The sequence below is a fragment of the Nymphaea colorata genome, chromosome 4, assembly GCF_008831285.2.
Source record: "Nymphaea colorata isolate Beijing-Zhang1983 chromosome 4, ASM883128v2, whole genome shotgun sequence".
Lineage (NCBI taxonomy): Eukaryota > Viridiplantae > Streptophyta > Magnoliopsida > Nymphaeales > Nymphaeaceae > Nymphaea > Nymphaea colorata.
Genome location: NC_045141.1, coordinates 23,591,719 through 23,619,309, shown reverse-complemented (window position 1 = coordinate 23,619,309; position 27,591 = coordinate 23,591,719). Strand labels below are relative to the sequence as shown.

At 39.0% G+C, this 27,591-nt stretch overlaps 4 protein-coding genes across 14 annotated transcripts; 2 read left to right on the top strand and 2 right to left on the bottom strand.

Annotated features, from left to right (window-relative positions):
• The first annotated feature begins 2,272 nt into the window (after nucleotides 1-2,272).
• On the top strand, nucleotides 2,273-3,071 carry LOC116252202 (uncharacterized). The gene has a single exon (XM_031626322.2). The coding sequence runs from the start codon at nucleotides 2,580-2,582 to the stop codon at nucleotides 2,748-2,750; it is 171 nt and encodes a 56-aa protein (XP_031482182.1). The 5' UTR covers nucleotides 2,273-2,579; the 3' UTR covers nucleotides 2,751-3,071.
• Nucleotides 3,072-8,041: 4,970 nt separating this feature from the next.
• Nucleotides 8,042-11,784, bottom strand: LOC116253013 (putative glycerol-3-phosphate transporter 1). Of its 7 annotated transcripts, none has more exons than XM_031627707.2 (3): nucleotides 11,644-11,784; nucleotides 9,620-10,771; nucleotides 8,042-9,409 (listed from the first exon to the last, which is right to left on the bottom strand). In XM_031627707.2, the coding sequence occupies exons 2-3, from the start codon at nucleotides 10,602-10,604 to the stop codon at nucleotides 8,862-8,864; spliced, it is 1,533 nt and encodes a 510-aa protein (XP_031483567.1). In that variant the 5' UTR covers nucleotides 10,605-10,771; nucleotides 11,644-11,784; the 3' UTR covers nucleotides 8,042-8,861. The 7 variants fall into 7 exon arrangements, with proteins under 7 accessions (XP_031483567.1, XP_031483566.1, XP_031483568.1 ...); XM_031627706.2 differs by having other exon boundaries at nucleotides 11,283-11,781; XM_031627708.2 differs by having other exon boundaries at nucleotides 9,620-10,768; nucleotides 11,283-11,781.
• Nucleotides 11,785-14,532: 2,748 nt separating this feature from the next.
• Nucleotides 14,533-20,071, bottom strand: LOC116253716 (uncharacterized). 5 transcript variants are annotated; one of them, XM_050077294.1, is made up of 8 exons: nucleotides 19,657-20,071; nucleotides 18,357-18,464; nucleotides 18,066-18,218; nucleotides 17,896-17,956; nucleotides 16,221-16,345; nucleotides 15,986-16,083; nucleotides 15,799-15,901; nucleotides 14,533-14,984 (listed from the first exon to the last, which is right to left on the bottom strand). In XM_050077294.1, exons 1-6 carry the CDS (start codon nucleotides 19,996-19,998, stop codon nucleotides 15,994-15,996), a joined length of 879 nt encoding a protein of 292 aa, XP_049933251.1. In that variant the 5' UTR covers nucleotides 19,999-20,071; the 3' UTR covers nucleotides 14,533-14,984; nucleotides 15,799-15,901; nucleotides 15,986-15,993. The 5 variants fall into 5 exon arrangements, with proteins under 5 accessions (XP_049933251.1, XP_049933250.1, XP_031484552.1 ...); XM_050077293.1 differs by having other exon boundaries at nucleotides 15,799-16,083; XM_031628692.2 differs by having other exon boundaries at nucleotides 15,799-16,098; nucleotides 19,657-20,070.
• Nucleotides 20,072-21,288: 1,217 nt separating this feature from the next.
• LOC116252785 (vesicle-associated protein 1-2-like) lies at nucleotides 21,289-27,116 on the top strand. Its single transcript, XM_031627318.2, has 8 exons — nucleotides 21,289-21,583; nucleotides 21,776-21,846; nucleotides 21,987-22,068; nucleotides 22,184-22,299; nucleotides 22,388-22,546; nucleotides 22,641-22,682; nucleotides 23,403-23,480; nucleotides 26,650-27,116. Exons 1-8 carry the CDS (start codon nucleotides 21,532-21,534, stop codon nucleotides 26,758-26,760), a joined length of 711 nt encoding a protein of 236 aa, XP_031483178.1. The 5' UTR covers nucleotides 21,289-21,531; the 3' UTR covers nucleotides 26,761-27,116.
• Nucleotides 27,117-27,591: the final 475 nt, after the last annotated feature.

Genomic DNA, 27,591 nt, shown 5'->3' with positions numbered 1-27,591 from the left:
AGCTTGGGCTTAACCTTGGTACGACAAGAGATTCTTTCTCTTCTCATCAATGATATATCGGTAACTTGAACGCCTAGTTAACTTGTGGACTTGACTTGACACCCCTACTTAGACTGACCTAGTGGGGGAACTCATTTATAATTGAAACTCGACTCGACTCGGCTGAAGCTTGGTTTGATTCGACGGGAAGTCGCACAACTCGATTGAAACTAGCTTAACTAGGTCTGCAACTTGTTTTGTTTGTCTCGATGCAATCTGGTGATGAACTTTGTATTTTTCATCAACGAGATTATCGATTATTAACTAGCTAATTACTTAATTTTTGTGTGAAGTTTCTGACTTGTTAGAATATATAAATTTAGAATTATTGGTCGTTTATTAGATAGGCATATTGGAAATGAAAAGTCAAAACTAGTTAGACTTAACTTCAGATATTGTTATCTACTTTTAGATCACTGGCTTCTTCACTTTTGGGTTTTATTTTAAGAAAGTGTGCATATATATATATATATATATATATTTGAGTTGTTGTAAATTAAAGTCGAATATATTGTTTTTTTTATTTGTTGCTAAATTATACGGATGTAAGCAATTTAGAGGGCACACGTAGCAGCAGCAGTTGAATTATATTTGCTGCTAAATTGTATGAACGCAAGGCGAATATTGTCGGATTTAAATGGGTCTTTAAAACAATTAAAAATGAAATCTGATGGATCTTTAGACAAAGAATTGAAAGCTTGTCTTGTGGCTCATGAATTTGGTGGAAAAAAAAAAAGGAGTGGACTTTCATGAAACTTTGCAATATCTCACCCTTAAGAGGCCTGAAATATCTTTTCATGTAAACTATGTGAGCCGGCCAGTATAAATGCTGACCCTTCTTCAGCAATGAACAAGTAGTCAAAAGGATTCTTAAATATATTAAATGAACCATTAACATGGCCCTTCGAACTATATCTCAAAGTTCATTTAGCCTCTGAGCCTTCTCTGATTCCGATAATTTGGCCTGCTATCAACTAATGTACAGAGATTCACTTCTTGCTTTTGCACATTTCTTAGAGCTAACTACATATTATGCTGTGGAAAGAAGCAAAACAATGTTGTCCAATCCAGTGCAATGGCGAAGTGTCGGGCAATGGCATCTTCAGCTGCTAAACTAACTTGAATACAATTTCCAGTGAAGGATATTGAGATAACTCTGCAGCAATTTTATGTTGTGACAATATTAGTGCTATTTATGGGGCGACAAACTTAGGTTTCAACATCAGATCCAGTGGTGGAGCCACATGTGGTCTGGTGTGGGCAATTGCCCACACCAGCCCCACAAAGCACCTTTATTTTTACATTGCTGCTTCCAAGTATTTAACTATTTACATATATTTGTGCCCCTCCAAGCATGGAAGTTCTGGATTAGTATCCTTCCAGCTAAAATTTCTGGCTCGGCTGCCACTAGCCAGATCCAAGCACATCCACTTTTATTTTTACTATACATATTTGGGAGAATGTGGCAGAAAGTAGCTTAACACCAGGCACATATATAAAATTGGAGCTCCAAATTGCCAACATTTTTTGTAAAATCTCTATCAAATTAAGAATCATTTCCACCGATTGAGAACCAAAATACTTGGAACAGATTGGGTTTTGTTCAAGAGAGACTAACAACAAAAAGGATTCTGTAGACTACAACAGCAGAGATTTCTATAACGTCGATGAAGAAATTATGGATGATATACTACTGAAGGTGTGGAGAATACAGTTTTTACTCTTTTAGTTAGCTATAAAACATTTTATTTTATTTAGGAGCCAACCCTTATTTTTCCGAAGGTGGGATTTGAACCAATTTGGAGATCGGTGGCTAAGACAGAAAATATTATTTAAAAGAAACATTCAAAGCTTCGCCCAGATCAGGGAACTTGGCCATCTAGGAAGCGTGACCATATAGAGTGCTTGGCTGCATATACATAGATATCTTTTACAACATATTTGTAATTAGCAACATTTTGACGATACGGAGATTTTGCATATACATAGATATCTTTTAGAACATATTTGTAATTAGCAACATTTTGACGATACGGCGATTTTGCAATGAAATTGTGAAGTTATTAACTTGAACAACATTTTATAATTTAACGTGTGGGGAATGAAATGAGGTGAAAAGTTTAGAATAAGATGATGATCATATAAATCTATAAGTTCAATGGCTACCTTTTCAGACGTATTTGTAGCTCGTTTGATGATGTTGCTGCAGCGTGAATCAAGGTCCCGCTAAATCAGGCGTACTCCAACTTCGGTTTGATCCATGACAATCTAAGAAACGAGTCTTCTCGGATTGATCCTCCACCAGATCCGTTCTACGCCTCCTCAGAGGTCAGAACCTTGCGGAAGAAGTCACCACTGCGGTTAGCGTTGACCCCTCTCTCTCTCTCGCGCTCGCTTAAATCGATGTGTCCCCTCTTTGGTGGTGGTATTGATCTGCGTCAAGGCAGGAGGAGACGGGCTCGGGACGAGAAGAAGAGGTCGCAGGAAGAAATTTCGCTACCTTTGTGTGCGTACCGATCGATAGTGATACGTTGAGGAAGATGGGAATCATCAGGAGCAGCTTCTCGTTTATGTTCGGCACCGTATGCGGCGTTTATATAGCCCAAAACTATAACGTCCCCAACATCAAGCGGCTCTTTGACACCGGCATCTTCATGGCCAGACACATCGAGGAGAGCTACCGGAAGCCCAAGAAGAAGGACGATGACTAGCGCAAGCTGTATGGGTGGAGTGCTGAGGTCTGACGTCTCCTTTCAGTTTCTTCTTCTTTTCTATTGTATGGGGGAAACGATATTCTTTCTTCGTTTTCTCTGCCACTTTCCCTTGTTCGTATTAACGGTTATGGCTTGTGGGTGGGTGTTAAGAAGCCCCGAGTCTCCCGTGTTTGATTTTGAGTGAATTGATTCTTGGGTTGCCGCTGCTCTGGATTATTGGCCATTTGCGAGAGCGAATTCATGAAGCAACTTATTTGGGTTTGTCACTCGCAGGAGAATTTATGTATATAGTTTCTATTAACTTGAATCGTGGTTTTACTTTTTGGCTAGAAATGCGTCGTTTGTCCTCAATTGTACTCATAGTTGATCTTTTTTTATGAGCTACCGTGGTCAGTTGCCTTGTCACCTTCTTCTTCTTCCTGTTCTGGAAGAATTGGGTTCAGTTTTCCATCTTTTAATAAGAAATTAGTTCACCTTCATGCTTGATTGATTTTCTGATCCCTTACATAGGGCACCAGAAGTTCCTTCATAAAACTATAAGGGCAGAGCATTTTAGAAGTCATTAATAATCCACCTTTACATGTTGTTTTAACTTTCTCAACAGAGATAGGAATCTCAGGTTACTTAAAGATGGTAAACTGGAGCACGCAGAATGTCATTCTGCTTTAACAAGTAAAGGAACATATACTTTTCATAAACATATACATTTTCTATCTACTTTGGTTCTCCAAAGGGAAGAAAATCCCATCTTCCTTACACCTCCTTCTGGAACTTATCTCATCTCGTGTAAAACTCCAAGCCCGATATCACCAAGACGGCAAGACAACAGATGTTGCTCTCTGATTCATAACAGAGAAAAAATCAACTGCCTCAGCTCACTCTTGCACATTAAACGAAATAACTATATAAAAAGTTCACTAACTAAAACCTCCTCTTGCAACCATTAGCGTCTGGTTCTTTGGTTTATGAGGCAAAGACAATGAGGCAAAGACACAAAGTTAGGTTATTCGCTCCATCATATAGGTGATTGAGCAGCTGGCTCTTTGGCAACTGGTACATGCATATGCTTGTGATTTCCCCATTGTAATTTAGACAGAAGAATGAATTTTCTTCTGATATTCTAGCATATTTCTTGTCAAACAACAAGAGAAGTTAAGCGATACAAATCTTTCAAGTCCTCTGTTTTGAAAAGCGAGAGGCACTGAATCCATCATGTGAATGCTTTCAAAGTGATAAGAATTTCATGACGATCAAAATTTGCCATTGATATTTGATATTATTTTGAGAAGTCATCCACAAAAAAGATCTGCTAGAGATGGGATTGCATATAGAATGTGAATGTTCTGTCTCAGATTATCTGAGAAGATGTAAAATGAACTATATTTCTTTCCCAGGAGTTGCATCTGTAAACAACTTGCTGCCACAATCTGACAGAAAATGATATTAGCATAAGGTGGCACTCGCAGACATGTTTTTAAATCATATAAGCAGCTAGCAATTGGGAAAGCATGCTACTGATCACGAACTACAAAAAAATCATAAGCTCTGCAGGCATCTATGCCCTGTCTTTCTTGGCATTCAACGCTGCCAAAACAGGTATATGAATAACAAAACTTGCTTCGTTTAATTGGTTTAAAGCATGCTTTCTTCTGATTAAGACCGAATCATTCTCTGACATATTACAAAGACTAACCATACAACCGTTTTTTCATAATATTCTACAAATTCCGAAGAGTATAAGAAACACATTAAACTGACAAAAGTATATAGCTACATAATATTTTTTATTTGATAGACATTGTTAGAAGGTGGTCAACCGCAATGTCAGGAAGAACTCAGGTTTGGGAAGGACTAGGTTGTACAAGTTCTAAAAGAAATGGTTCGACACTGCAAGGGTAGTGTTAGCTGAAGCTCTTTCGGAGAAAGTTTATGTCTACTAGGTATCACCAATAAGGGGGCCTACATCAAAGTCAAAAGTTGCTAGCTGATGAAGATTCCACTTTGCATGATCAGCAAAAGAATCGAGACTCCTGATTGAATTAAGCGGTGTTGATAGGCATTCAAGTGATAAAGCAAAGTAAAGTTCGATGAAGCTGATAGTCATGTTGGCTATTATCTCTGCAGCAACAGCCAACAAGGAATTCCTCAGAAGGGAAAAGGTTGGTCTATTATTTAGTTGCAGTCTTTCTGATGAAAATTCAAATTGTTGTTTGTTCATTGGATACTGGTGTCTTGAAGTCAAGTAGTGACCAGCTGAATTTGTATGTCAGACCTATTGGGCTTGGTTACTTGAGCGTGGTACTTGTGACTATTTGCTGTTAAGATTCATCGTCATCCTTCTTGTTACTTGTCACTTGTTAGCCTTCGTCTTTACACCAATTATAATTTTCCCCTTGCTTGTCCTGTACTGTTTGTGCCCCCCCTGGTTGCTTGCGCCTTGTATGCTATATATGGGATACATTTTTAAGGGCTAACTTCTGTTGGGCATGGGCTGTCCAGCAGTTCAGTTGAAAAGCCAAGGTACCTCCAATTCTGCCAGTTCAAGCTCTGGACCTTACCTCTCGTGTATTATGATGTCTGCATTAGCTTGACTTAGTAGGTTATTTTTATCACGTTATGCTGGTAAACACATTTCCTTTTATAGTGTGGCTGAGTGCTATTGCTTCCCATGATTAGCTTCAATTAACCAAGAAACAGAAATAATGAATCTGCTGATGAACTTTGAAATCACGGACAAACACATCCATTACTCTTTTGTGAGCTTGATGTTCATGAAGGTTGAAGAATATTAGCAATGTGAGGGAGCCATGTGCTTTCGTGGTTTAGCAGTTGGACCTGCTTTTTATTCATAGCTTGCCTGATTGCTTGCTTGCTTGCTTCTGATCCAATTTCCTATTCATGGTCTTCTGTTTGCTGTTAGAGTAGTACCTCTGTTCATGGTCCCGTCCCTGTTTGTATTCTTCAGCCTGACGCAGAGCAATGGTTTGTTGAAGATGCATGAAGCGATTCATATGCATCTGTGTCTATATATCTATAGAAATGCGTAGCTTTTTACAATTCATATTGATTATTTTGTGGTTTGCAGATGTCGAATTAGGACTGAACCATTGTCTGTTGGGTACCTTGTTGTGCTGTTGTATTTGTATAGATGTCCATCCTTCAATCTTGTGTTTAAACTTTAAACTGAAATGCTTGCATCGTAATGGAACAGAATTATGCTGAAAATTTGGTGTTTGCACGAGAACTTTGGGGGTTAGAGAGCAGTTTAAGACGTAGACAAGTTGCCCGTGCGTTCGTCAAATTCATATATATATATATATATATATATACCCTTGGCTTCCTTCAGCGTACAAGAAAGTGGAAAATATCTTCCACTGTCAGCATGGCCGCGTGTACATGCCACCTGTTACAATTGCTTACCTTCGAAAAGGGCTAAAGTTCTAAAACTATAATATTTTACCAAGCTTCTCCCTATTCTTCCTACCACTTGCAAAAAAAAATTGCTTTCAAACTTATCTTGCGGATGTCACCTCCTTTTCTTATCGGGAACTGTGTCAGGAAACCGGGACCTGCAAGTATCACGTTAGGAGAAACATCTCGCCATCAAAACTCTTGTCCCTTTCCAATTTGAAGGCCTTAGGCCCATCTGTGACCTGTTGACCAAGTGGTTGGTTGGAGCCATTGTTGCCGATGATACATCACCTCTATATCAATCTCCTGCCTGAGTCCTCTGGCTTTTGTGAGTCGATCACTTCCAAACTAAACTAGTTGAGCTTGCCTTCATCCCATGGGTGAAGCTCCATTGAGCTCAAGGAACATTGGGCATGGTCAAGGGCAGTGCACATCTTGATTTGGTACTACGTTAAAACTCATATCTTGTGATGATGCCCTCTGAGCATGTGCACCCACCCACACACACACACACACAGAGTAGAAAAATCTGCGTTGCTTGCTTCCAACAGGGCGGGGCTAGACTTGGTCCTAACCCGCTGCCTTGGCAAGTAGCGGCCGGCCGGAAACCCACAACTGTTATCCCTTACCGGCAGCTCAAACACTTCACAATTACATAAAGCAATGGGCCACAGAGCCCTCTCCCCCCACGAAAGGCCAGCAAAATGACATAATCCGCCGTTAAAAAAGGGAAATTCATGACCCTAAGGCCCTCCATCGCATCATGAGAGTAGCCATTTCATTTCATTGGTTTGTTGGCTCATGTCTCCATCACAGTCGAAGTATCCTTGTTCATAATTGGATTCTTCACTCTACTACTTTTGTGGGTTTTCATTTCGTCAGCCTTTTTCCAATGACAAGGACATCAGGAAGCCAAATATTTCATCTCTGCGCCTAAAATAAATGAGAAGAGGAAAAGAGAAACGTGCAATCCCAGTATAAAGAAAAAGACTGAAAGCGAAAGCCATTGGGCTTTCGCCTACCACATGATGCATTATTCTTCCGCTTACTACATCATGATTCTCTTTCTTTGCTCTCCAAAATATAAAATGACAACGGGGAGGAAATAATACGAACTATCGCATTCCAATCTTTTGTCGATTTCTAATCATGGAGAATGACAAGTGAGGGCGCGTTGCCAACCACTGTATGATTCTGATTGGGTGCAATTAAGACGTATGATGGCTTCCTACCCATGAAAATATTTCAAATATCACAAGCATTATGAGCAAATTGTGGTATCCACAAATGCTTCTCGCCCTTAAAAAAGGAAAAAGCACGCATCTCTTATTTAAGGTCTTGGTTTCCGAAAACCTGAGCTTGGGTTCCAGCCTTTCGATTGTTGGCTGAAGGCGGGGCAACTATGATAGGGAAACGGCCGACTTCCATGGGCATCACTCCTTTACGCAAACCTAAGTCCTATGCATAGTATTAAACCCTCAGACAGTCAGCAGAGTAGCAGGGTAAAAGGCTCAGCCTCAAGTTCTCTACCAGTTTGAGGACCCATCTGCGACTTCCTGTTCGGGGCTCTTGGTTCTTCCGTGTTGCTAAACAAAAACAACAGGAAAGAAAAGAGTTACAGTTACAAAGGCGAAAACTCGAATGAAGTTCCGGCATACGGAAAAGAAACATTCTTTGCAACCTTACTGTGTATAGCAAGAAAGTCTGGTAAAAGCCCTGCCGGGGGATAGGCCCCTGACCTTGATTATCAGAAATATAAGGAATTATGTACATTAAGAAATGGATCCGGCATTGATAAGAACATTATAAGAAAACAAGAAGGGGATCCCAGAAAGGACCAACCAAAATCGCTACAAAACAAATTCATGCTTCGGATATAATAACATGATAGTCAACAGCTTTATCATTCATAAGAAACTACATATTTATGCAAAGAATGACTTCATTCACGCAAGTGGCAATATAATATCTCTTTCATACAAGGAAAAGGCTTTTTGATTGACATACACAATAATATTTTTCCCAATTAAATATCCACAGCCACGGGAAAGGAATCACATGGATAAAGTATCAAAACCATTTCTTCAAAAAGATTGTCCCTCTGGAAGTATTTCCTCAGGCGAATTCCTGCAAGGTTTTTCCATTCACTTCCTGACCCTGTAAATCCAATCTTCATTGTCTGCCGATCATGTTCGCATAGACCATATACAGTCTCTTATCTAAAGCTACAGTTTCATTCTCTTTGCAGCTTTCTTTCTTTTCTTTTTCTGTATGCCTCAGATTGTACTACAGCAGCTCAATTTCCGGCTTATTTGTGTAACTGCCATCCTCTATTTGGCTTTTGCTCCATGACTGGCATCTTTACCCATTCACTGAGCCTGATACTAGTAATATCGACTCCAACATGCTTCATGATCAGAAAAAGGAGGAAGATAAACCTTACGCTTACAACCAATGATCGGGACGAAAATTGCCTCTACTACACAAAACTACTTGATGTGTAGCATTTTATAACAGAACTATCAGAGCCAGTGTACTATGCTTGATCGGTCACCAATGCTGCCCCTCCATGCAGCCTCCTTGGAGAACATATAGACAAAAGAGACGCATGCCTTATTCGACAGGTCACCTCTCAAGTTCAACAAATATGTTGAACCGGTGACCATTGAAGAGCAGAATGGGAAATCAGAAACCAAATCAAACTCCCAACCTCATGTGGTTATTTACAGACCTCGCCCTCTCAATCTTGGCAGCCACCTCAGCTATTACCAGCCGTGTCAACAGCAGTCCTGCTACTAATGCTGACAGCATTAACATTAAAAAAACACCATTCCAGCTCTTGACAGAGATATAGCCTGTCAACAATGGCCCCAGAGCTGCACCAATAGACCCAGTTCCATCAATTATTGCTGTCACTGTTGCAAGTGCCCGTGAATTCCCGTCTAAGGAGCTGTGCGTGCCCAAGTCTGCAGAAACTGCAGTGGTGATCAGTGCATATGGTCCATTCACGAACATTCCGGCAAAGAACATCAAAATGATGTTCACATACAGAGAAACATCACCATATGCTCGGTAGAAGAAGAGTGCGGGGATTGCACAATACATGAAGCTTGCAGCTGTTATGGCTCTAGCATCAAGCCGGTCAGATATATGACCTGCAAGGATGCCACCCACCACACCTCCTACATCAAAAAGAGTAGATAGGTACCCAGCAGTCTGATCAGACAAATATTTCCCATCAATCGCTGCAAAAAAATTGCATTAATGGTTAGAAACTATTGAAGAGACCAAACATGTTATCAGGTTATGCTCTGTAAGACATTCTCTGCCATGGTCTACGAGACATAAATAATCCATTTCCTAGATATAAAGGTACAAATTAGTGTCTGGTGAAACATTGTAGTGGCTTTTTGTCACACATTTAAACTAAAAGAATTTGGTGAGACAAGAATTACCGGTGCGGCTGATGTAGAAAGGAAGCCAGTAAAGGAAAGTATAAGCCACCAATTTCGAGAAGAAGAGGCAGAGAGCATATGATGCCACCCCTGGGATCCTCCATGCCTGTATAAAACCCACAGCCTTCTCTTTATCACCATTCATCTGCCTCAGTAGGGGCTCTTCAACTCCTTCCTTCTTGAAGGACTCTAATAAGCCATCTCTATCTCTGTTCAAGCCCATGCTTTCAGGACTAACAGGCAAGACGAGAAACACCAGCAATCCCATTGAGGCAATAAGTAGCCCCGGTAACAGAAAGGACCATCCCCACCCATATCTGAGGACAGCCGAAGCAATCAATGAACCAGATATATTGCCTACAGAAGTATGTGCATTCCATATTCCCATTATCAACCCTCTTTTTTTCTTCCCAAACCACTCACCAACAACGGCAACAACAGATGGCCATCCAGTTGATTGAAAGAGGCCTGCAAACATCTGAACCACTAAGAAGTAGACATAGATATGAATGTTCAACCAATAAGCTGCTCCAAACAGTGAAGTGAATAATCCAGTTCCCACCATCCCAGCTGTAAGGAACAGCCGCAAGTCCAGGCGATCACCAAGTTGTCCAGAGAAATACATGCCAAAAGCATAAAATGAGAGAAAAGCAAGGTCGATTTCTCCAAGCAGCTCTGTGCCGTCTGCCCCATTGAATGGGGCCCATCCATCACTGCTGGCTCTAAGTTTTTCCCTGTTTGCTTTCAGATAAACGCTCGCCGGCCATGATGATATTCTCATTTCTGACGACTCAGGATCCAAAACACTTTTAACGATGCTCGTGCATTTCCTTGAGGCATGATAGCTTGCATAAGCAAGGAAAGTGACGACGAGAACAATTGCCTGGTATGTTCTAACACTCAAGCTGGATCCATAGACACATTCAACAAGCCGTATGCCAGGGGGCTTACTTCTCTGACGTCCTGGCTCTTCCACTGAAGCCATCAGATACAAACTTGAGCCTTCAATAAGTACAACTGGTTATACTACTCTTTGAAATTCAATCTGGTAGATGATACAAGGAAGAATATAAAAACAGATCTCCCAGCAGTCAGCACTAAAGAAAAAATGGGCAATTCGTTTCACTTCCCTTCCGATACTCAGTTTGGCTTCTAAAAAGGAAAAGAACAAAGATCAAATTAGAGTCCTGAAAGCAAGCAGTAAACTACAGGATTTAACTTCTCAGCTTATTACGACAGATAGAGCAGTTTAATTATTTGCCTATACACAAAAAATTTAAGAGCAGATCAAGTACTAATTTCCAAAATATGCCATTGTGGAAAAGTTCTTTTCTCAAGTACTTATTAGTGGGAAACCGACATATCCTAGAGCGTAATGGCTAACACTGTCCATCTTTTAGATAATCGAGTAAAACTTACAGCAACCTCCAATATATCAGCAGCATTTTTAGCAACTATGAGCGGCTAAAACCAGATTTTCGACCTTGCGAACAGAGCGGTGGCCAATTTATTTCAGTAAATTGAATGTTACGGCCAAAAAAGAAAGGAAAGGAAAAAAAACTTGCACTTCCTTATGATAAAGAAAGAAACAGCATTAAGCTTCACAAGAAAAGGCAGTAACAAGAATGCTCAGAAAATTTGACAGAACCATATACTTATTCACCTCACTCGATTAACAAAACGGAAGGCATATCAAAATCAGCCATGATCAACCAACAAGACAGCTGCCCCACCCGAAATTTTCTCTTTCTCTTACACAACTAAAACTGTTTCACCTGCCATCCACCAACTGGTCTTTGGCAGAACGGTTTCCGCAAACTAGCAACCACCAACTAGTCTCACAGACTAGCTCGTCGAAAAACCAAACCACCAACAATTCAACACCGCAATAAGATGAAGAAATAGCAAGAGCTTCATTTTGAAATTGAGAACTCTAACAATGAGAAACCAACCCAAGGAGAAGATGAGGCGAACACGAAGTCGAAAAATTGCAAGGAACGAAAGTGGAGGAGTTTGGGACGCACAAGAATGTTAGGCCAAGCAGACGGAGATGGCGGTAGGCTGGTAGCAACCTACCCACTGGCTTGTGACTCTTCTCCTCTCCCTTCTTCAAAGAAGGATCTCTTTTTCCTTCCTCTGCTTCCACGCCACCACTCGCTTCCGCGGCAAGAAATAGACGTCTCCACCGGCCCCCTTCCAACGTTCTCCAACGAATCAAATCCTCTTGTTCTGCCCCAGTATTCTCATACATTTACCAAATTACCATTGTTAAGCATGGTTCCGGCTTCCACTCAAGTAAAACTCACAAAAGAAAATAAGAAAAAGAGAGGGAGAAAGAACGAACAACGTGTTCCCTTTAAGCCTTCTTCCCGTTGCCAAACGATCCGCACATGATACTAGCAAGTCTCGTTTATAGAAGAATGGCATGAAAAGTTCTTTGGGTTTTTTCCCAATCCAATCTTAGCGTAAATACAATGATATAATAATCCATATTATTATCAAATTTACTCGCTTTGACTTCGAGAAAGGCAAGATGGTCGCCTTGTAACTATTTGATTTCTCCCCGTTAATAAGCTCAATTTATGGGGTCACTCGAGTTTTTCTCAACTTTTGTCCTTCAAGCGGTGGACAAGGAAAATCATGGGCTCCTTTCGAGACGGTCTTGTCAAATTGGGTGGCGTTTGTGTCAAACATCCACTTAATCGGGGGCGTTTATTTTGGTCCAAAATCGAAAGAAAGTCTCCCATGTGACGTCACGGGAAAAAGGCATATTCGAGACGAATGATATTGATCCCCAGCAGTCAGTCAGTAGAGAGAGAGAAACAGAGGCATATTCCCGGAGATACTCACTAATGAGGGAGAGGGAGAGGGAGAGGGAGAGGAATCGTGGTTCCCACTCTCTCAACCTAAGGATTTCATGTTAGACGTAAGATCAAAACTTTGGAATCTCCCAATTTCTTTTCATTTTTACTTTGTGAAAACCTGAAAACTCTAAGCAGAAAGAAAGGCAGAAATGAATTTGTTTGGGCTGTCTGTGCATATCAAGAAGGAATTTCTTTTGTGGTGATCTCAACAAGGAATTCCAAAACAAAAGAATGAAAACCCATCTGTTATTTGAGATGAAAGAAGAGGGCTGTAGCGTTTTTGAGAAAAGCACCAACTCTGCTTTCGCAGCATAGCCCCACAGAAAAAGTTCTAACATGCCTTGGGAAAGCAAACTGCAAATTCGATCACGCTTCCCTGACCTAGTGATTAAGAAAATTAAATATAAATAAATGAATGTACAAGAGGGGGCATTAATCATGACTAGTTTACCAACATCCCAAAGGCTTAAATGGGTTCGCTTAGTGGGGGTGAGTTGTAGCTGTTATAGTTCTATAAGCATCAGTTTTTTTCTTCAAGATATTTTAGATTATGGTATACATTTCTTTTGTCTAAGATCCTGTGCTTCTGAATATGTTTGAAGGTTTCAGTCTGAGTTTCCCCTTATCAAGACGTCTAAACAACAGATCGATTGACACGATGATTAGTAACTTTTTTTCGTTTTTCTTATTGGCCAGCTGGTTCAAGATTAGACAAACTACGTAGCCGTCCATGCAAATCTAGTGGGTAGGTCTCTAACCAAGTGGATGGATCTCTTGTTCGCCACTAATACTACAGATTTTAGGCATACACTGGCCTGCAATATGAGAATATCAAATAGGCCTTAGAATATTCACAAATCTTGATACAAATTGATATATATTATTCTCACGGAAAAGATCAGCCGCTGCTGCAAGTTGCTGCCCCTCATAATGACTGCAGAAAAGAGAAAACTATGGCAGATCTATTGAATGGTATACTGTAAACTGATATAGCTTTCGATTTTTTGTTGTAACTTTTTCTAAGCAAAGGCTGGTTGATGTTCCGATCGTTTCGCTACCGGTGTGAGTTGCGCCTGTTGGCCTATTCCCGGCGATGCATGTGATTCTAGTCTAAAGCGGCCACGGAGCAGAGAAAAATTCTGAATGTTCCTAAAGAAGAATGAGTGTGATTCACTTCGATCTCTCTGCACAGTTCGATTTTTTTGCAGCATTTTGCAGAACGTGCATGCGACTATGACCACGCATGCGAAGTTTGACGCTCTAGACAGGATTCCTTCTTGTGAAAAGAGGGGTTTATGGGAAAAAAGAAAAAGTTTTCCCCCTCTTTGCTTCCTGAAAATGAGTTGTGAAAAAGGAAAAGTAAGAATTTTCTGAGACGTTCCAACAATGATATGCCTATCTTATATATATATATATATATAAGAAAGAGAGAGAAAGAGAATATGAATGGTTAAGAAAAAAAAAGAGAAAAAAATGTAAACTAATAGTAAATAAACAAAGTGCTCATCAACTTTTTTTTCCCTCTTAACCATTGGAATCCAATAACTCTGATTAGATGGCTAGACGACTATATTTTCCACCAATGCTACTTTTCACTGCTACTTTTCAACTAGTTTTTCCTCTTTCTGCTACTTTCTTTTTCCTCTTTCTTTCTTCAAAACCAGTCTTCCCATTTTGATAGATCATAAGAAGAAAAAGGACCTTGAAAAACCAACCCCAAAATGAGACTGATTTACACTGTTACGGCCAAGTTTAGTCAAGGCCTGCACTAGGGTAACAACGCTTGCATCCATCTCTTTCATGTGTTTTTCACCCATCGGAGCCACCAAATATAGCAGAGCGTTAACGATCAGTTTGGAGCAAAGCATCATCGGAGCGAAGTATCATCACAACGAGGCAAGTCCGATTCTCTTAGAAACCAACAGCATGACAGATGCATTTGGTTTACTATAAGATTGACGTGAAGACAGAAGTTCACTCTAAATAGGAAACCGCTAGTTACATTTCCAGACAAATTCTCCTTGGTCATCTATAGCCTGCCAGGGACCATGTAAAAACCCTGTTTTAGGGTCAGCATAGATTTATACAAGTTTTGAAGCCAAAACCAGGTTTTCAACAATGCCTTCATTGTCACCCAAATGGGACATCAATTGTCCACCTCACACGCTTTTGCGCCTCACCTAAATGGTAGAAAAATCACAGAACCCAGGCACATGCTTCGTGATCATGCACAATTTTAGAAAGGAGACTTTCCCTTTGTGCCAAAAAAGAAAAAAAAAAGCACTTCAGTGCCAGACAGGATGGAATACGCATCCAAAGGTTTCATGTGCTCCACCTTTTGCTAAAAAAAGACAAACTGAACTCGCTCATGATCAAGTTTCTTGTTGCATTTCTTTGTTGAAAAGGCCTCCATTATTAGCATGAGATGCTTTAATCCGTATGAAGGAGAAAGGCCCAAAAGAACGAACCACCTGATAATCATCTCCTCGATCCTCAATTGTCTGCAACCAGAGAATGGACTGATTAGTTGTCAGGGGCACGGGAAGGCATGTGCAGAATGGTAGATATGGTTTGGCATCTGAACTGTTCATTGAAGAAAATAGCCGGATAATCAACTCAGAAGGTGGATCAGCAGAAGGCCACTCCTTAGCATGCCTCAGAAACTAGTCATGAGTGTCTCAGGCATGCAGTGGGGCACAAACAGGATGCACAAGCAACTGAGACAACCCAAGCTCTCTTAAGGTTCCATAGCTGTTAAAATGGATCAAACTCAGTGTGGCCTTATATGGCTGTTAAAATGGATCAAACTCAGTGCGAACATCAGAGCATTGATATAAATGAGCGAAGTGTGATTATCTTTATCAATGCCGATCAAGCTTGAGTGAGCATCAATAGGTTCATGGAATATCCTTCAATAGAAGAACCACCAGAATTTTTTTAACACCGAAGCATGTTCTAGTGGTTGGACTACAGAGCTTCAAAGTTGGAGGCGATGCATTTAAATCCTGCCCTTCAAGCTGTGCTTTGGGCTTCATTTCTCAAGTTACAGCTCGTCTGCTGAATTCAGGAACATCAACTCAGGTGATAAGCAACACTCAAACAGAGTCTCAAGCTAGCTTATGTTTAGGACCCAAGATCAAATAGCGCAGGCTTAGGTCATGTTTGGCTTCTCTGTAGCACTATTTCTAACTAATTCACAGACAACTCAAGAAATCTTCACCCATCAGCCGCTTGATAACATACAATCCTGACGAGTAAATGTAAAGGAAGAATGCACAGAAAAGTAAAAGTTACATAAAGGTCCTCAAGACTTACAACTGCTGATCGACATGGTAGCATAGAGACTTCCAACAACAGCAATGAAGTTTTTTCAGTCATATTCTGCATGTTGGATCATGCCACAACGCTCCACAATTCTCTGAAAATCTTCCAGATTCAGCTGAAAACCCATCAATAAATGTCACATGGAGATTTTGAACTTGCAAGCAAAATTTTTACCTACCAATTACATCATACAGAATTCCACGTAGCCACCATTGCTTGCCATATGAAAGAAGAGTTCATTTCCTCAACAACCAGAAAAGGCCAAAAGAAGCTCACCTATTTAAATTCAGCCTAAATATTCTCAAGAAGCCAGCAAGAAATATGTCATTTCAACAGAAGAAGTAAAAACATTTTCTTTAGTGGAACTAGAACGACCTAAACATTATGTTTTATACGTAAATATATGCACTTACGTTGCCATTTCCTTTGCTGTCAAAGAAACAAATCATGTCATTGATTTCCTTGTCGGTCCAGTGAAAATCATGAGTCACCATGGCTTTCTTTATGTCCCTCCATGTTATGTTCCCTTTGCCAGCTTCTGGAATTCATAGTTCCCAAAGTCAATAACAGAAGACATCTTAAATATTAAACTCAATTTATGGCTCGAATTGGACATCAATTACACTAGGAAAACCTTGAGAAAGAAAATTAATAACCATTTTGGCATGATTTTGTTACTGTTAAACCATATAACAACAAGCACATCTTACTGTCAAGGCAGATAGAGAAAAAGGTAAATGAAGAATTAATTAATTGGTATAAGCAGAAAAAGTCAGCCTAATTCACCTGTAGCTTAGCTTGATAGCACGGTCCCAGACAAAACCCAACAAGATTCAGGTGAGGCATTCTGTATGCCTGGTTCAGTTTGGGCTCTATGTTCCACACATTATCCACATTGACTCAGATTGTGCCACTTACAAATAATATTTTAAACCCTAAAAAGTTGCCAAGTCATTGAAACCCTGTGACCTTCATGTGACAAACCAAGCCAGATGATGTTCAACATATTCCAGGTTGGGCTGAGACATGCCAAGCCAATGCCCATTCCCGAGCGATATGGTACAGGATATTGGCAAAAAAATATGCGTAGAAAGACATGGTATATTTTCAAGTGTTAGTGAAGCTGTTATCTTCAAAGGCCTGACTATGCAGCAGTAAGATCATTCTTTTGTTATTTAAGGTGCCTTGACACTTTTATGTATAAATTTACCCTTGGGACGCTAGTGGCAGGAAACACCACGGGATTTTAAAAGCTTAACAGGCAAAGAGAATGGGGCAACTTGTCTTAGTTTACCACGGCTGTGTAGGAGCATGGGTATCTCCAGAAGCACGAATATCTGACCAGAAAAAAATTGATGTAGATAATAGAGATAGGTTAATCAAGGGGATCAAACCAGTACTTAGGTGGCAAGGTCAATTCTGAGGAAAAAGAAATAAAAAACGGTTTACCACACTCTTTTGAACAGCATTGAAAGAAAAAAGATGAGGACATATGCATATAGGATTATTAGATTGCAGTTTCACCACAACATCAATATCTGGTAATATTTTTAAAATATCATGTTTTCTGTAACCAAAAGAGCTCCAACGATTGTTTAACCAGAAAAATTGTTTCAAAAAATGTATAATTTGTTAAGTAATAAGATGCCAAAAGGAATAATTGTTGATATTTGATAATCAAAATAAGGATACACCATTATAACTAAAATTGTGATTAGGGTTGCAAATATGGCTGGCTCCGGTTTGAAGGTCTTGACAATATCTATTGTGCTGTATACCATTTTATCACGACATCTAGTGTATTTAGCTTTCCCAGATTGAACCCACTTGCAATCCTCCCTGTGATTACAACAATAGTGATCAAGGGAGTCTATTTAAATGACATCCATATCGCAGATATAAAAGCACTAGATTATTTGGGGATTGAAACCTAATCAGATCCTAAGCAAATAAACTATCCAAAATATCCATTTTAAGATTAACTAAATAAAATGCCAGAATAAAAATTAAAATTATTTCCATAAGGATATTTGGAGCCTTGGAGGTAACAGGATCAAAATCAATCAAGTGTAGCCAGCAAGAATTTACCATCAATTAGAAAAAAATAGCTGATAACATCATCTTCAGACATTTTAGGTCTGCCACTACCCTGAACAAAAAAAGTCAGTTACTCCACATTAAATTTATAAAAAGAAAATGAAGTTCAAGAGCAGCAAAGAGAATATTTTGAGACTCAAGCAAACTAGGTGTTAGCAAACCTTGGCTTTTCTTCCCCTTCCTTTGCTAGTGCCCATTTCTACATTTTTTCTTTCACAAAACGCATTTGCTTCTTTTCTGCCTGATTGTTTATGCATGCTACCACCCATCCAATTTGAAGATTCAGCAACACCTCCTAAGGAAAGGGCAATCGCCTGCATATAACTTCCTCGGGTGAGGTATGATCATGAATGGGACAACTATTCTACACCATAAACCGAACCATCCCATACTCCATAGCCTCAACACAGTAAAAAGGCGACACAAGTATGAAAGGAAGGCTTGAAATTCACCTTCTGCAAAGCTGCATCTTCATCAATCTCTTCAGCATTTCCCACCTTCTCATCTCTTTGAGGGCACTTACTCGTCCTAACCCTTGTTTTCTTTGAAGAGTTCACAACCTTTCATATTTCAATTAAGGAAGCATCAGGTGAAGTTCCCTTCCAATCACACAACAAGCACCTTATGATGGTTACCGACCTTACAATCTTTTGAACCACAATGCATGTTTAACACCAGAACCAAAAAAACCAAAGGCAAACACCACATTAAGAGTAGGAAAGACTGAAAAACATGGGGATTCACCTTTAGACACAGCTCTTTTCATTCCATATAAAGTTCGAACATCAGAACTTACATTGTGTTCACATATTACAAGGCCTAATGTAACACATGCCAGGAAAAAAAGTGTTTTCATGCCATATAAAGTTAGACATCAGAACTTAGACTGTGTTAACATATCAAAGAGCTCAATGCAAATAGAATACATAACAGCAGAAATACTCTCCTCCAGTAGAGATTCCGATGTAACTAATAGTCTGATACAACATAGAAACATGCACTTGCCAAATTTAGAGGTAAGAATTCAGTAGGAAGTACTTGCTTCGTTTGTAGTCCAATTACAGCAAAAGCATACCAAGACCAATGTACTAAACACGTCAGCCGTACTGTCTTTATAACACATCAACGTTTTGCTCTCTGCAAGACCTGCCGTGACATTCACTAAGACAACCGTGATGGAGAATACTCTTAAAACGATTCAGTTTTTGGTAAATGAAGCAAGTACTTCCTGATTCTGTGTGTGGGATATGTCTCAAATCCAATTAAATTGGTCTCGGTATAAATTGCTAATAGCTCCAAGTTCGAAGTGCAATGTGACAAAGCTTTCTCATAGACAAAATCACAAAGCTTTCATAACATTTAAAATGCCTAACACTAAACAGGAATATCCATGAAAAATGCAACTTTATATTCGGGGTAAAAAAGATGCACCCAATTATATAGAAAATCTAATAAGTTGGGAAAATATCTCGTTTTTGCACCTTTTCCGGATAAGGGCAAGTGACCAACCGTGAACAAAAAGTGCTAGAAGAAAGTCTCGAAATGACACATAGAGTAACTTTCTGGGTGACCTAGAAAGTTCCGTTTTCGAGCAGCACGCATAGTCTCGTTTTCTTTCTCATTGAATAATACGTACTGGCTGCGTACTCAAATTTCTGAATTTGAGGCGAATGTTTTCATTTGTCTTCCAGAACAAAAATTGGTACCCCAACGATGAATTAGTATACCGTTAGACAGCACATAAACACCAACCTTCTTCCTTTTCTCTCTCTTATTGTTTTCCTCTTCTTCCTCCTCGTCTTCCTCTTCTTCTTCTTCTTCTTCTTCTTCGTCGTCGTCGTCCTCTGATGTTGGTTGGTACTCGTCTTCGTCGTCGTCTTTATCTTTGGTGGCCTTTCGAGAGGCCTTGCTCTCGCCTTTCATCTCCTTGTAGCAGAACTCTCTATTGAGGGAAGAAGCCATGCTTGGCAAGTCAAGAGCTTTCATCCTTTCCATGTTCTGCTTTATCCTTAAGGCCCTTTGCTTCTCATACTCCGTCATTCCTGGCTCTCCTTCACCAACATCATTCCTCGTCTTCTTCATTGAATTTGGCATTTCGTCTTCCTCCTACAGTTCTCGTACCTCCTCCTCCTCCTCTACCTACACAAAAGCACCTAAAATTTTAGAGAAAGTTAAATATAGCCGCCCATGAATTTTATTCCTAACCTGTCTTTGTTAGGCTCAATATGAGCAGCTAAATATGAACGATTCAAACCTGATCCGGTTTCTTGTTATTCTCACAGTGAGTTAATAAGTGTGTTTCTGAAGCAACTTAGTTATTGAAGTACTGAAATCCAGGTTTTTACGTAATGAAATCCTAGTTATGTTATGTACGTTCTGTTTGAAGTTGAAAGAAAGAGGTATTCGTTCAATTTCCAGTTTAACCTTTAATGTTAATGGTCTAAAATCCAATGAAAATCAAGTAAGTTCCAGCCGTCTTAACCGTTCCAAGTAGGTTCATTCGTATGAATAAATTACAACGGAACAAAATTATGTTGTGTTAGCATCATCTCAGTCATCAAATTGGCAGACTTGGTCACAACTGAGGACCAGCGCTGCTGGAAAACCATTTATGTGAATCAAATTAGTGAGGCTGCGAGATTCACAGATTCAGTTTGTAAATGGAAAAAATGTTAAAAAATTATCGTCTGTAAAAGATAAACGAAAAATATAAAATTAACTAACAATAATTTTCAAAATGTTTGAACAAATAGTGAAAACTAATAACCCGTGGCTCAATTCAGGCTCATTATGATAACAGTGACACCATAGTTATGCAAATAAAATTTGCAGGTGTCGATGACAACAAAAATTTAGAATTCATCCTTCCAAGCACTCTTAATAGTAGGTACATAAACTGTTGGTACAATATAAACCTGACTAACGCCCTACAGCAACGATCGATTTTCAAGTTTTTTAATCATTCACCATTTATTGAGAAATTGATAGGTATCATACCTTTTAAGTGCTAAGAAATCATTTGGTGGTTGATTTTTTTAAGATAGAATGATTGAGAAAAAATCAATGAGAAAAATATGATTAGAGTATTTTAATGATATAATATTAATTAATGACTTTTTTTCATTGATTTTTTTTTTCAAGCTATCCATCTTGAAAAAATTATAGTTATTCGTTAAGGACCTCTTGCCTATATATATAAAAGCGAGTGCTGAGTGCCAGAGCGCAGCGAAGTTGGACCCGCCGAGCAAGCGGCCACGTGATTGGGTCCGAGGACATAGCCGATGACGTAGCTGGGTGTCCATTTCGTGCGTCCTGCCCTTCCCTTCGACCCAACGCAACCGGGTCTCCTTTGCGTCCTATTTTTAATTATTTTACCTCTGTAAATTACAAGGAAGAATGAATAAACAAAAGCAAAGCGAGGGGGTCGAGTGGGAAGGAAGAAAACCGCTCCTAGGCGAACAGTTCCAGATCCTTCCGCCCCAATGCCTGCGGCGGATAAAAGTCGCCGGATTATGAACTGTTGATACGATCTCGTTTCCCGCGTTAGGTTTCCCTCCGAGGGTCGTCGGTTTTTTCCTTTTCTCACTTCTTCTTCTTCGGTGGTGGAAAGGGAAGCGGCAGGGGAAGATGAGTTTCGGCGAACTCGTCAGCATCCAACCTAACGAGCTCAGATTCCCATGTGATGCGACTTTTTCCTTTCTTCCCAACTTTCCTCATTTCATTTTTTCGCTTTCGGATTTTCTCTTTTAGGTTTGGTTCTTTTGTTCTTCCCTCCGCTTGGGGGGTTTTTTGGTTTTCTTTTCGGCTGGATTGGTGCCTGAATTATCATATTCTGATTTTATCCGTTCCGTTTGGCTTGGGGCCGGTGAAGTTGAACTGAAGAAACAGATCTCGTGCTCTCTCCAGTTGACGAATCAGACGGATCATTATGTGGCCTTTAAGGTGCTTGCTTAATACTCTTGGTCGACTCCTTTCTCATGATTTTTTTTTTTTTTGGTGAGGTGCTTTCAGAGTAGGACGATGGCTTTTGTTTCTTGCAAACCGAAGTTCCCTTTTGAATTGCTCCGGTTTTGATTGGTTAGGTCAAGACGACGAATCCTAAGAAATATTGCGTTCGACCCAACACCGGAGTTGTTTTGCCGCGTTCTACCTGCGATGTCGTTGGTAAGATTATCCTTTATCTTCGTCTTTTACTCGCGTTTTAATTATTTGCGGTTTGAGTTATTTGGAAATTAGCGGATTGTTCGTTTGATGTTTATAATGCTGGTTTTTGTTCAAGTTACAATGCAAGCCCAACGAGAGGCTCCTCCGGACATGCAATGTAAGGACAAATTCTTGATCCAGAGTGTCGTCACGACCGATGGAGCTACTCAGAAGGATATTACCCCTGAGATGGTTAGTTGATTTCTTGTTATGGTGGATTCCTCTGGTGGGTTGTGTGTCAATGTGTTGCTCATTGAATATGTGCTTCGCGTATACACAGTTTAATAAGGACGCCGGGAATCACCTTGAGGAATGTAAATTGAGGGTTATGTACGTGTCTCCGCCACAGCCACCATCGCCGGTTGCAGAGGGATCGGAAGAAGGTTCCTCACCAAGAGCTTCTTTGTCGGATATTGGGAATGCAGCGGCATTTGATAGTGTATGTGTTTGAAAAACTGTTACATGGTTCCTTACGCTCTTGTTCTTGAACAGTTGAATCTCACGAGAATCAATTTTCAATCTCAACTGTGTAGGTTCTGCGTGAAGACCTTGATTCAAAGGACAAGGTCTCGGAGGTACTCCTTTGTGAAATTTCTGAATTGTATTACGTGAACCTGTGCTTGTACAAATATATGCTGTGTATTTATGTTTGTTAGTCTTTACGTGCACGCAGAGGGCTTCTTGCAAGCATCCCCTTTTAACCCTATTGCTTTGACGGATCATAAAGACTTGGCCATTGGATTTTAGCTAATGTTCCTGCGTTCCTGTTTGATCATAATGAAAACGTTGCAACTGATTTTTGTATATGCTACTTGCTTTCTGCTTGTGATTCTGACTATCTTGCTTCTGAGATCCTTGCTTAGGTTATAGTATTATACTATTCTGATCACCTAATACGTGTTCTCCCTCTATTTGTTTAGTTTTTTTCTTTCTATGTTTTCTGCAATTCTTTTGTCTTAGGTGATTATCTTTTCTAAAGGAATCTCATGTTTGTGTTGAAAATCTGTTCCTTTTTCCCCTTTTTCTGGAATCAGAAGCAATTCATCCGTTAATAGATGACTGCTCTTATCGTTGTGTTTAGAGTAACTTTTGCAAACATTGAGTATGTTTAAACTTTAAAGCGTTCAACTAATTTGGTTATCTAGTTCCTTTTTCCCTTTATTTGCTTGTTAGTATCAAACAAGTTCTAGTGTAGTGGCTAATTAGTTCAAGTTTTGTATCCTGAATTCTTATTAATCTTGAGTCATTTTTTTGGTATATAATATAATTTTATCCGATTATCTGGTCTTCTGTAGGCACGGGTTGCGATATCGCGGCTAACTGAAGAGAAAAGTTCTGTTATTCAACTAAATAATAAACTACAACAAGAGCTGGTAAGTTTATTTTTATCTTTCCGTCTGTTCCCCCTTCTTTCCTCCCCTTTGTGTGCAGGTGCATGATACGTGCTTAAGCAAGCATTTAGGTATGACTGTCTGCATACGGAACTATAGTAAGTAATTCATAACTTTTTGATTAATGCTCTACAAAAAAAAAAAAAGAACTTTTCTCCCATAAAAATATGAACTTCATACTGTTCTATGAGCACTTCTTTGTCCTAAAAGCTTTTTTACGTATTATTTCCACATATTCAACAAAAATGTGCATTTGAAGGGTTTTGTTGCAGTAGAAGCTTCTATATTTGTTGTAAATCAAATCCAATTAAAAATCTGGGTGGTTAATGTAGTAACACGTGCAACTGACTCTTGTTCAATTAGTTCAGGTAGCTACTGGAAACTGATTCAGCATTAGCTGTTTCTACATGGATGCAGCTCCATTTTATAGCTTTTAGAGTGTTGCATCATTGTGAATCTGAGACATTGAGGTTCTTCTATCTGGGTAGAGATCATTGCCACAAATATCGTATTAATGAAAAAATGGGAAAAGTACGCTATATTTTTAAAAAATGTTAAAAATGAATTTATCTCTTTTTTTTCATTTTTTTTAACTTTTGTTTCATTTTTTTATTTGTTACCTTATCATTTTATCATTTTAACAAGATATTTTTTATGTCTTCTTATTAGTTTCATATTTATTTTACTTTTATTTATCTAATATTTCAAAATTTTTATTTTTTAGAAACTCCAAAATTTCCCAAAAAAAAAAATTTGCTCTATCCATAAAAAAGAAGGTAGAGCAATGTGACTCTTACACAACTTAAAAACAGTGAAAGAATTTCACTGTAGTCACTATACCGTGTTTATATAATCCAAAATGTAGGAGACAAAATTTGACCAAATCCAGTTATGTTCAGAAATTAGATAAAAAATTTTCATTCGTTATGCATTGTTAGCTCGTAAAGTATGTTATGGATGTTCTTGTTTCAGACTTAATAGTTGTTTCAGTCTATCTGTTTGTAAATTTATTGTTGGTGTTACATGTGAGTCGTGGTACTTTTAGGTTATCTATTAATTTAGTTTGCTAATGGTTTTAATCGAATATATAGTGTAATCCATGGGTAGCTGTATACTCTAATTTAAGGTTCTATAATTTTTATGTAAAACATCCAAGATAAGACTCAAACTGTCTGCTAGTCTGCAACCGCTCATCTAGTGTACGTACCGTATAGGTTTAATGCTTATGATACACGATACGCTCGTGTATCGCCCGTATCCTACGATACAAGGAAAAACACAAAAAAGGGGTCCGATGGCCCCTTTTTGCATTATGTTTTAAAGTTTAAACACTCCTCCCTCTTTCTCTTCTTGTGTCTAAAGAATCCAAGAGACGTGGGAGGAGAGATTTTGCCCTTTTTCATCAAAAATCACTGACGATTCATCGATTTGGGAGATATTATCGTTGAATCATGAAAGATGATAAGTATATGTTTTGAACTTATGAAATTGTGATGCCTAAGACTCCAAGTCCTAAGACTCCAAGTCCTAAGATTCTATAAAATTTTCAAGTTTAAAATTGTGATGGATGCTTATTATGTTATTTTGACTCTCTGATTTCTTATTTTTAAATGTGTTGTTGATAGTTGATACACATGAATGTTCCTTGTGTATGATGATCTTTTTTATATTGAATGCATTTTACTTGATTTCTGATTTTTGTTTATTTTTTTGGATTTTTTATTATTTTTCTTTATTTTTTCTGATTTTTAATATTTTTTAAATTAAAAATTAATTTTACTATCCTACACTACGTTTGCAGTACGTTACGATACGGCATATAGGTTAGCCCAACCGATACGCGTTACGCTACACCTTTTACAACATTGGTCTTAGTAGTGAACTGATATATCACTAATTGCAGATTCCTCCCTCATGATCAGTCCTACACATGATGATATGAGGACTAACATAATATTAGAAGTTTGCTAACTTGATCAATGGAAGTAGTGTTGATACCAAATGATGCAGGACATGCTTTTGGAATATATTTACTTTGTTTGTAATCTTGCTTGGAGGGAGTAACAGATCAGATTTTTGTGAAAGCCATTTGCAATGCAAAAGCAACAGAGGTGGCTTATTGCTTAGAACACAAGCTATAGCAAATGGTCTGAATGTGTCAGACAGGTAGAGCTACCTTGTCATATTTGTTTTGTTTCGCCTTTTATCAAATCAAAATTCCCAACACCTGTCGTCCCTTTTCCTTTTGCTTTTAAAATTAGAACCTCGCTGGATTGCAAGTGAAATGGCTTCATCCTCTTTAAAATCGTTGTCACCACTACACTTAGTTGGTGAGCAAATTTCAAACTTTTACTCTTTCTTTTTGGCTTGAGGTCATTTTGGTATCCACCTAAATGTTGCCTTTGATGAGTTATTTCTGTGGTAATGAACCTTTCCATGAAGTCACCACGAATTCTAACCTGTCAAACTCGATCATTGTTCTTGATTATCATGTTGAGTCATCGGATGTCATCTCACTCTAACATCTCAAAATACCAAAGGAGGGATGAATGCTTCAGAAAAAGGTAAAGGTCTTGAAGATTCACTTCTCTTGCCTCAGTGGCAAGAAATGAAGCCTCTCCTGCACAAAATCACCTCAGAAATATGTAGTTCAATTCTCATATCCAAACTCTTTCGAAGGCATTAAGGTTCTTTCAGGACCACGGACAACCCTTTCATGTTCAAACGATTGGGGTAAAAATGGCTGGTCTCAGGCAACTGGGGGCATCGGTGTTGGACTTTCTTTTTACAATTTATGCAGGGATTCATACACATTTGTGCTCCCGAATAAGTCGTATTTTCAGTTTATTAATAGAAAAAATGAAGGCTTTAGCTTCTTGTGATTATCTGTCTGAAACATTGCTATGTTTAGAGGATCTACATACAAAATACTGCCATGTTAAGGTTAGATTACATGTTTTCCCTGTATATTTTGCCTCATAGGAATTTGTTTTTATATGAAGAGTTCCAGAATTGTCGATGAGTATGATGATACCGTGCTTCGTTTGGTTGACGTTTGTTATTTTATAGTTAAAAGTAAAAAATAATTATGACATTTCTACTACTCATCGTTATCGGAGAAGTTTTATAGCTTGATTACTGTGCCCCGTAGGAGCTATTGAGAACGCAAAGCAGTAGAGCGGGCGGTGGCATCCCGTTCCTGTATGTGGTGATTGTCGGGTTGCTGGGAATCCTCATCGGCTATCTCATAAGGAGGACATGAAAGGAGATGAATTTCCATGGTAGATCCTGTTGGCAGTCCTTAGAAACGTGATTGCTGGCTTGGTTGAACTTGAGAAGAGAAAAAAGGATAATTATCCGGCCTTGATGGACGTCTTTGCTGCGGGCATTGGTTTATTCTGTGTATTGGTCAATTGTTTGTGTCAGTTTTCTTCCTTTTTCTTCTTTTTCGCTTTTTGTTGTTCAAAATTTCAAATTCCCTTCTCTAGTTTCTCTAGTTTGTCCTGGAAATCGGAATATGACCTCCTATTGTTGATTGAAGGGCACTTTTTTTTGTATCGAACTGAAAGATATATTTTTCCCAAAAAAATATGAGTTGCGTTCCCAAGTTGTCCATTACTGTTATTGTGTGCCACAGTTTGAACAACAGACGGTTATTGTCGTTGACATTTCACTCGTGTTCTACCTCTGTGGGATGCCCATACGTGCATATTGGAGTATATAGCGTAGCACACTTTGGTGACACCCTAAAACAAAAAAAACTGTTTTGAAAATATCAGTTTTCCGAAAAAATGGCTTTTCAATCATTGTCATAAAACTGGTTTGCGTGTTTGGATAGCACATCCAGAACACATTTTTTTGTCAATAACCTGGGGGGAATTAGGTTATTCGATCTCCCTTTCAAAACCAGGTTTTCCCAAAACTCATTTTTGAGAAAACCTGATTTTGATGTTACCCACAGTCCAGAAAAAGCTGGTGTACCATCTTGGGGTGCCATCCAAACATTATAATTTTGGTTCGTGTTGCTATTAATGTCTTTTACACTTATCAACATTTTCAGGAAAGCAGCAACTGGTTCTTGTTCTGTGCTAGC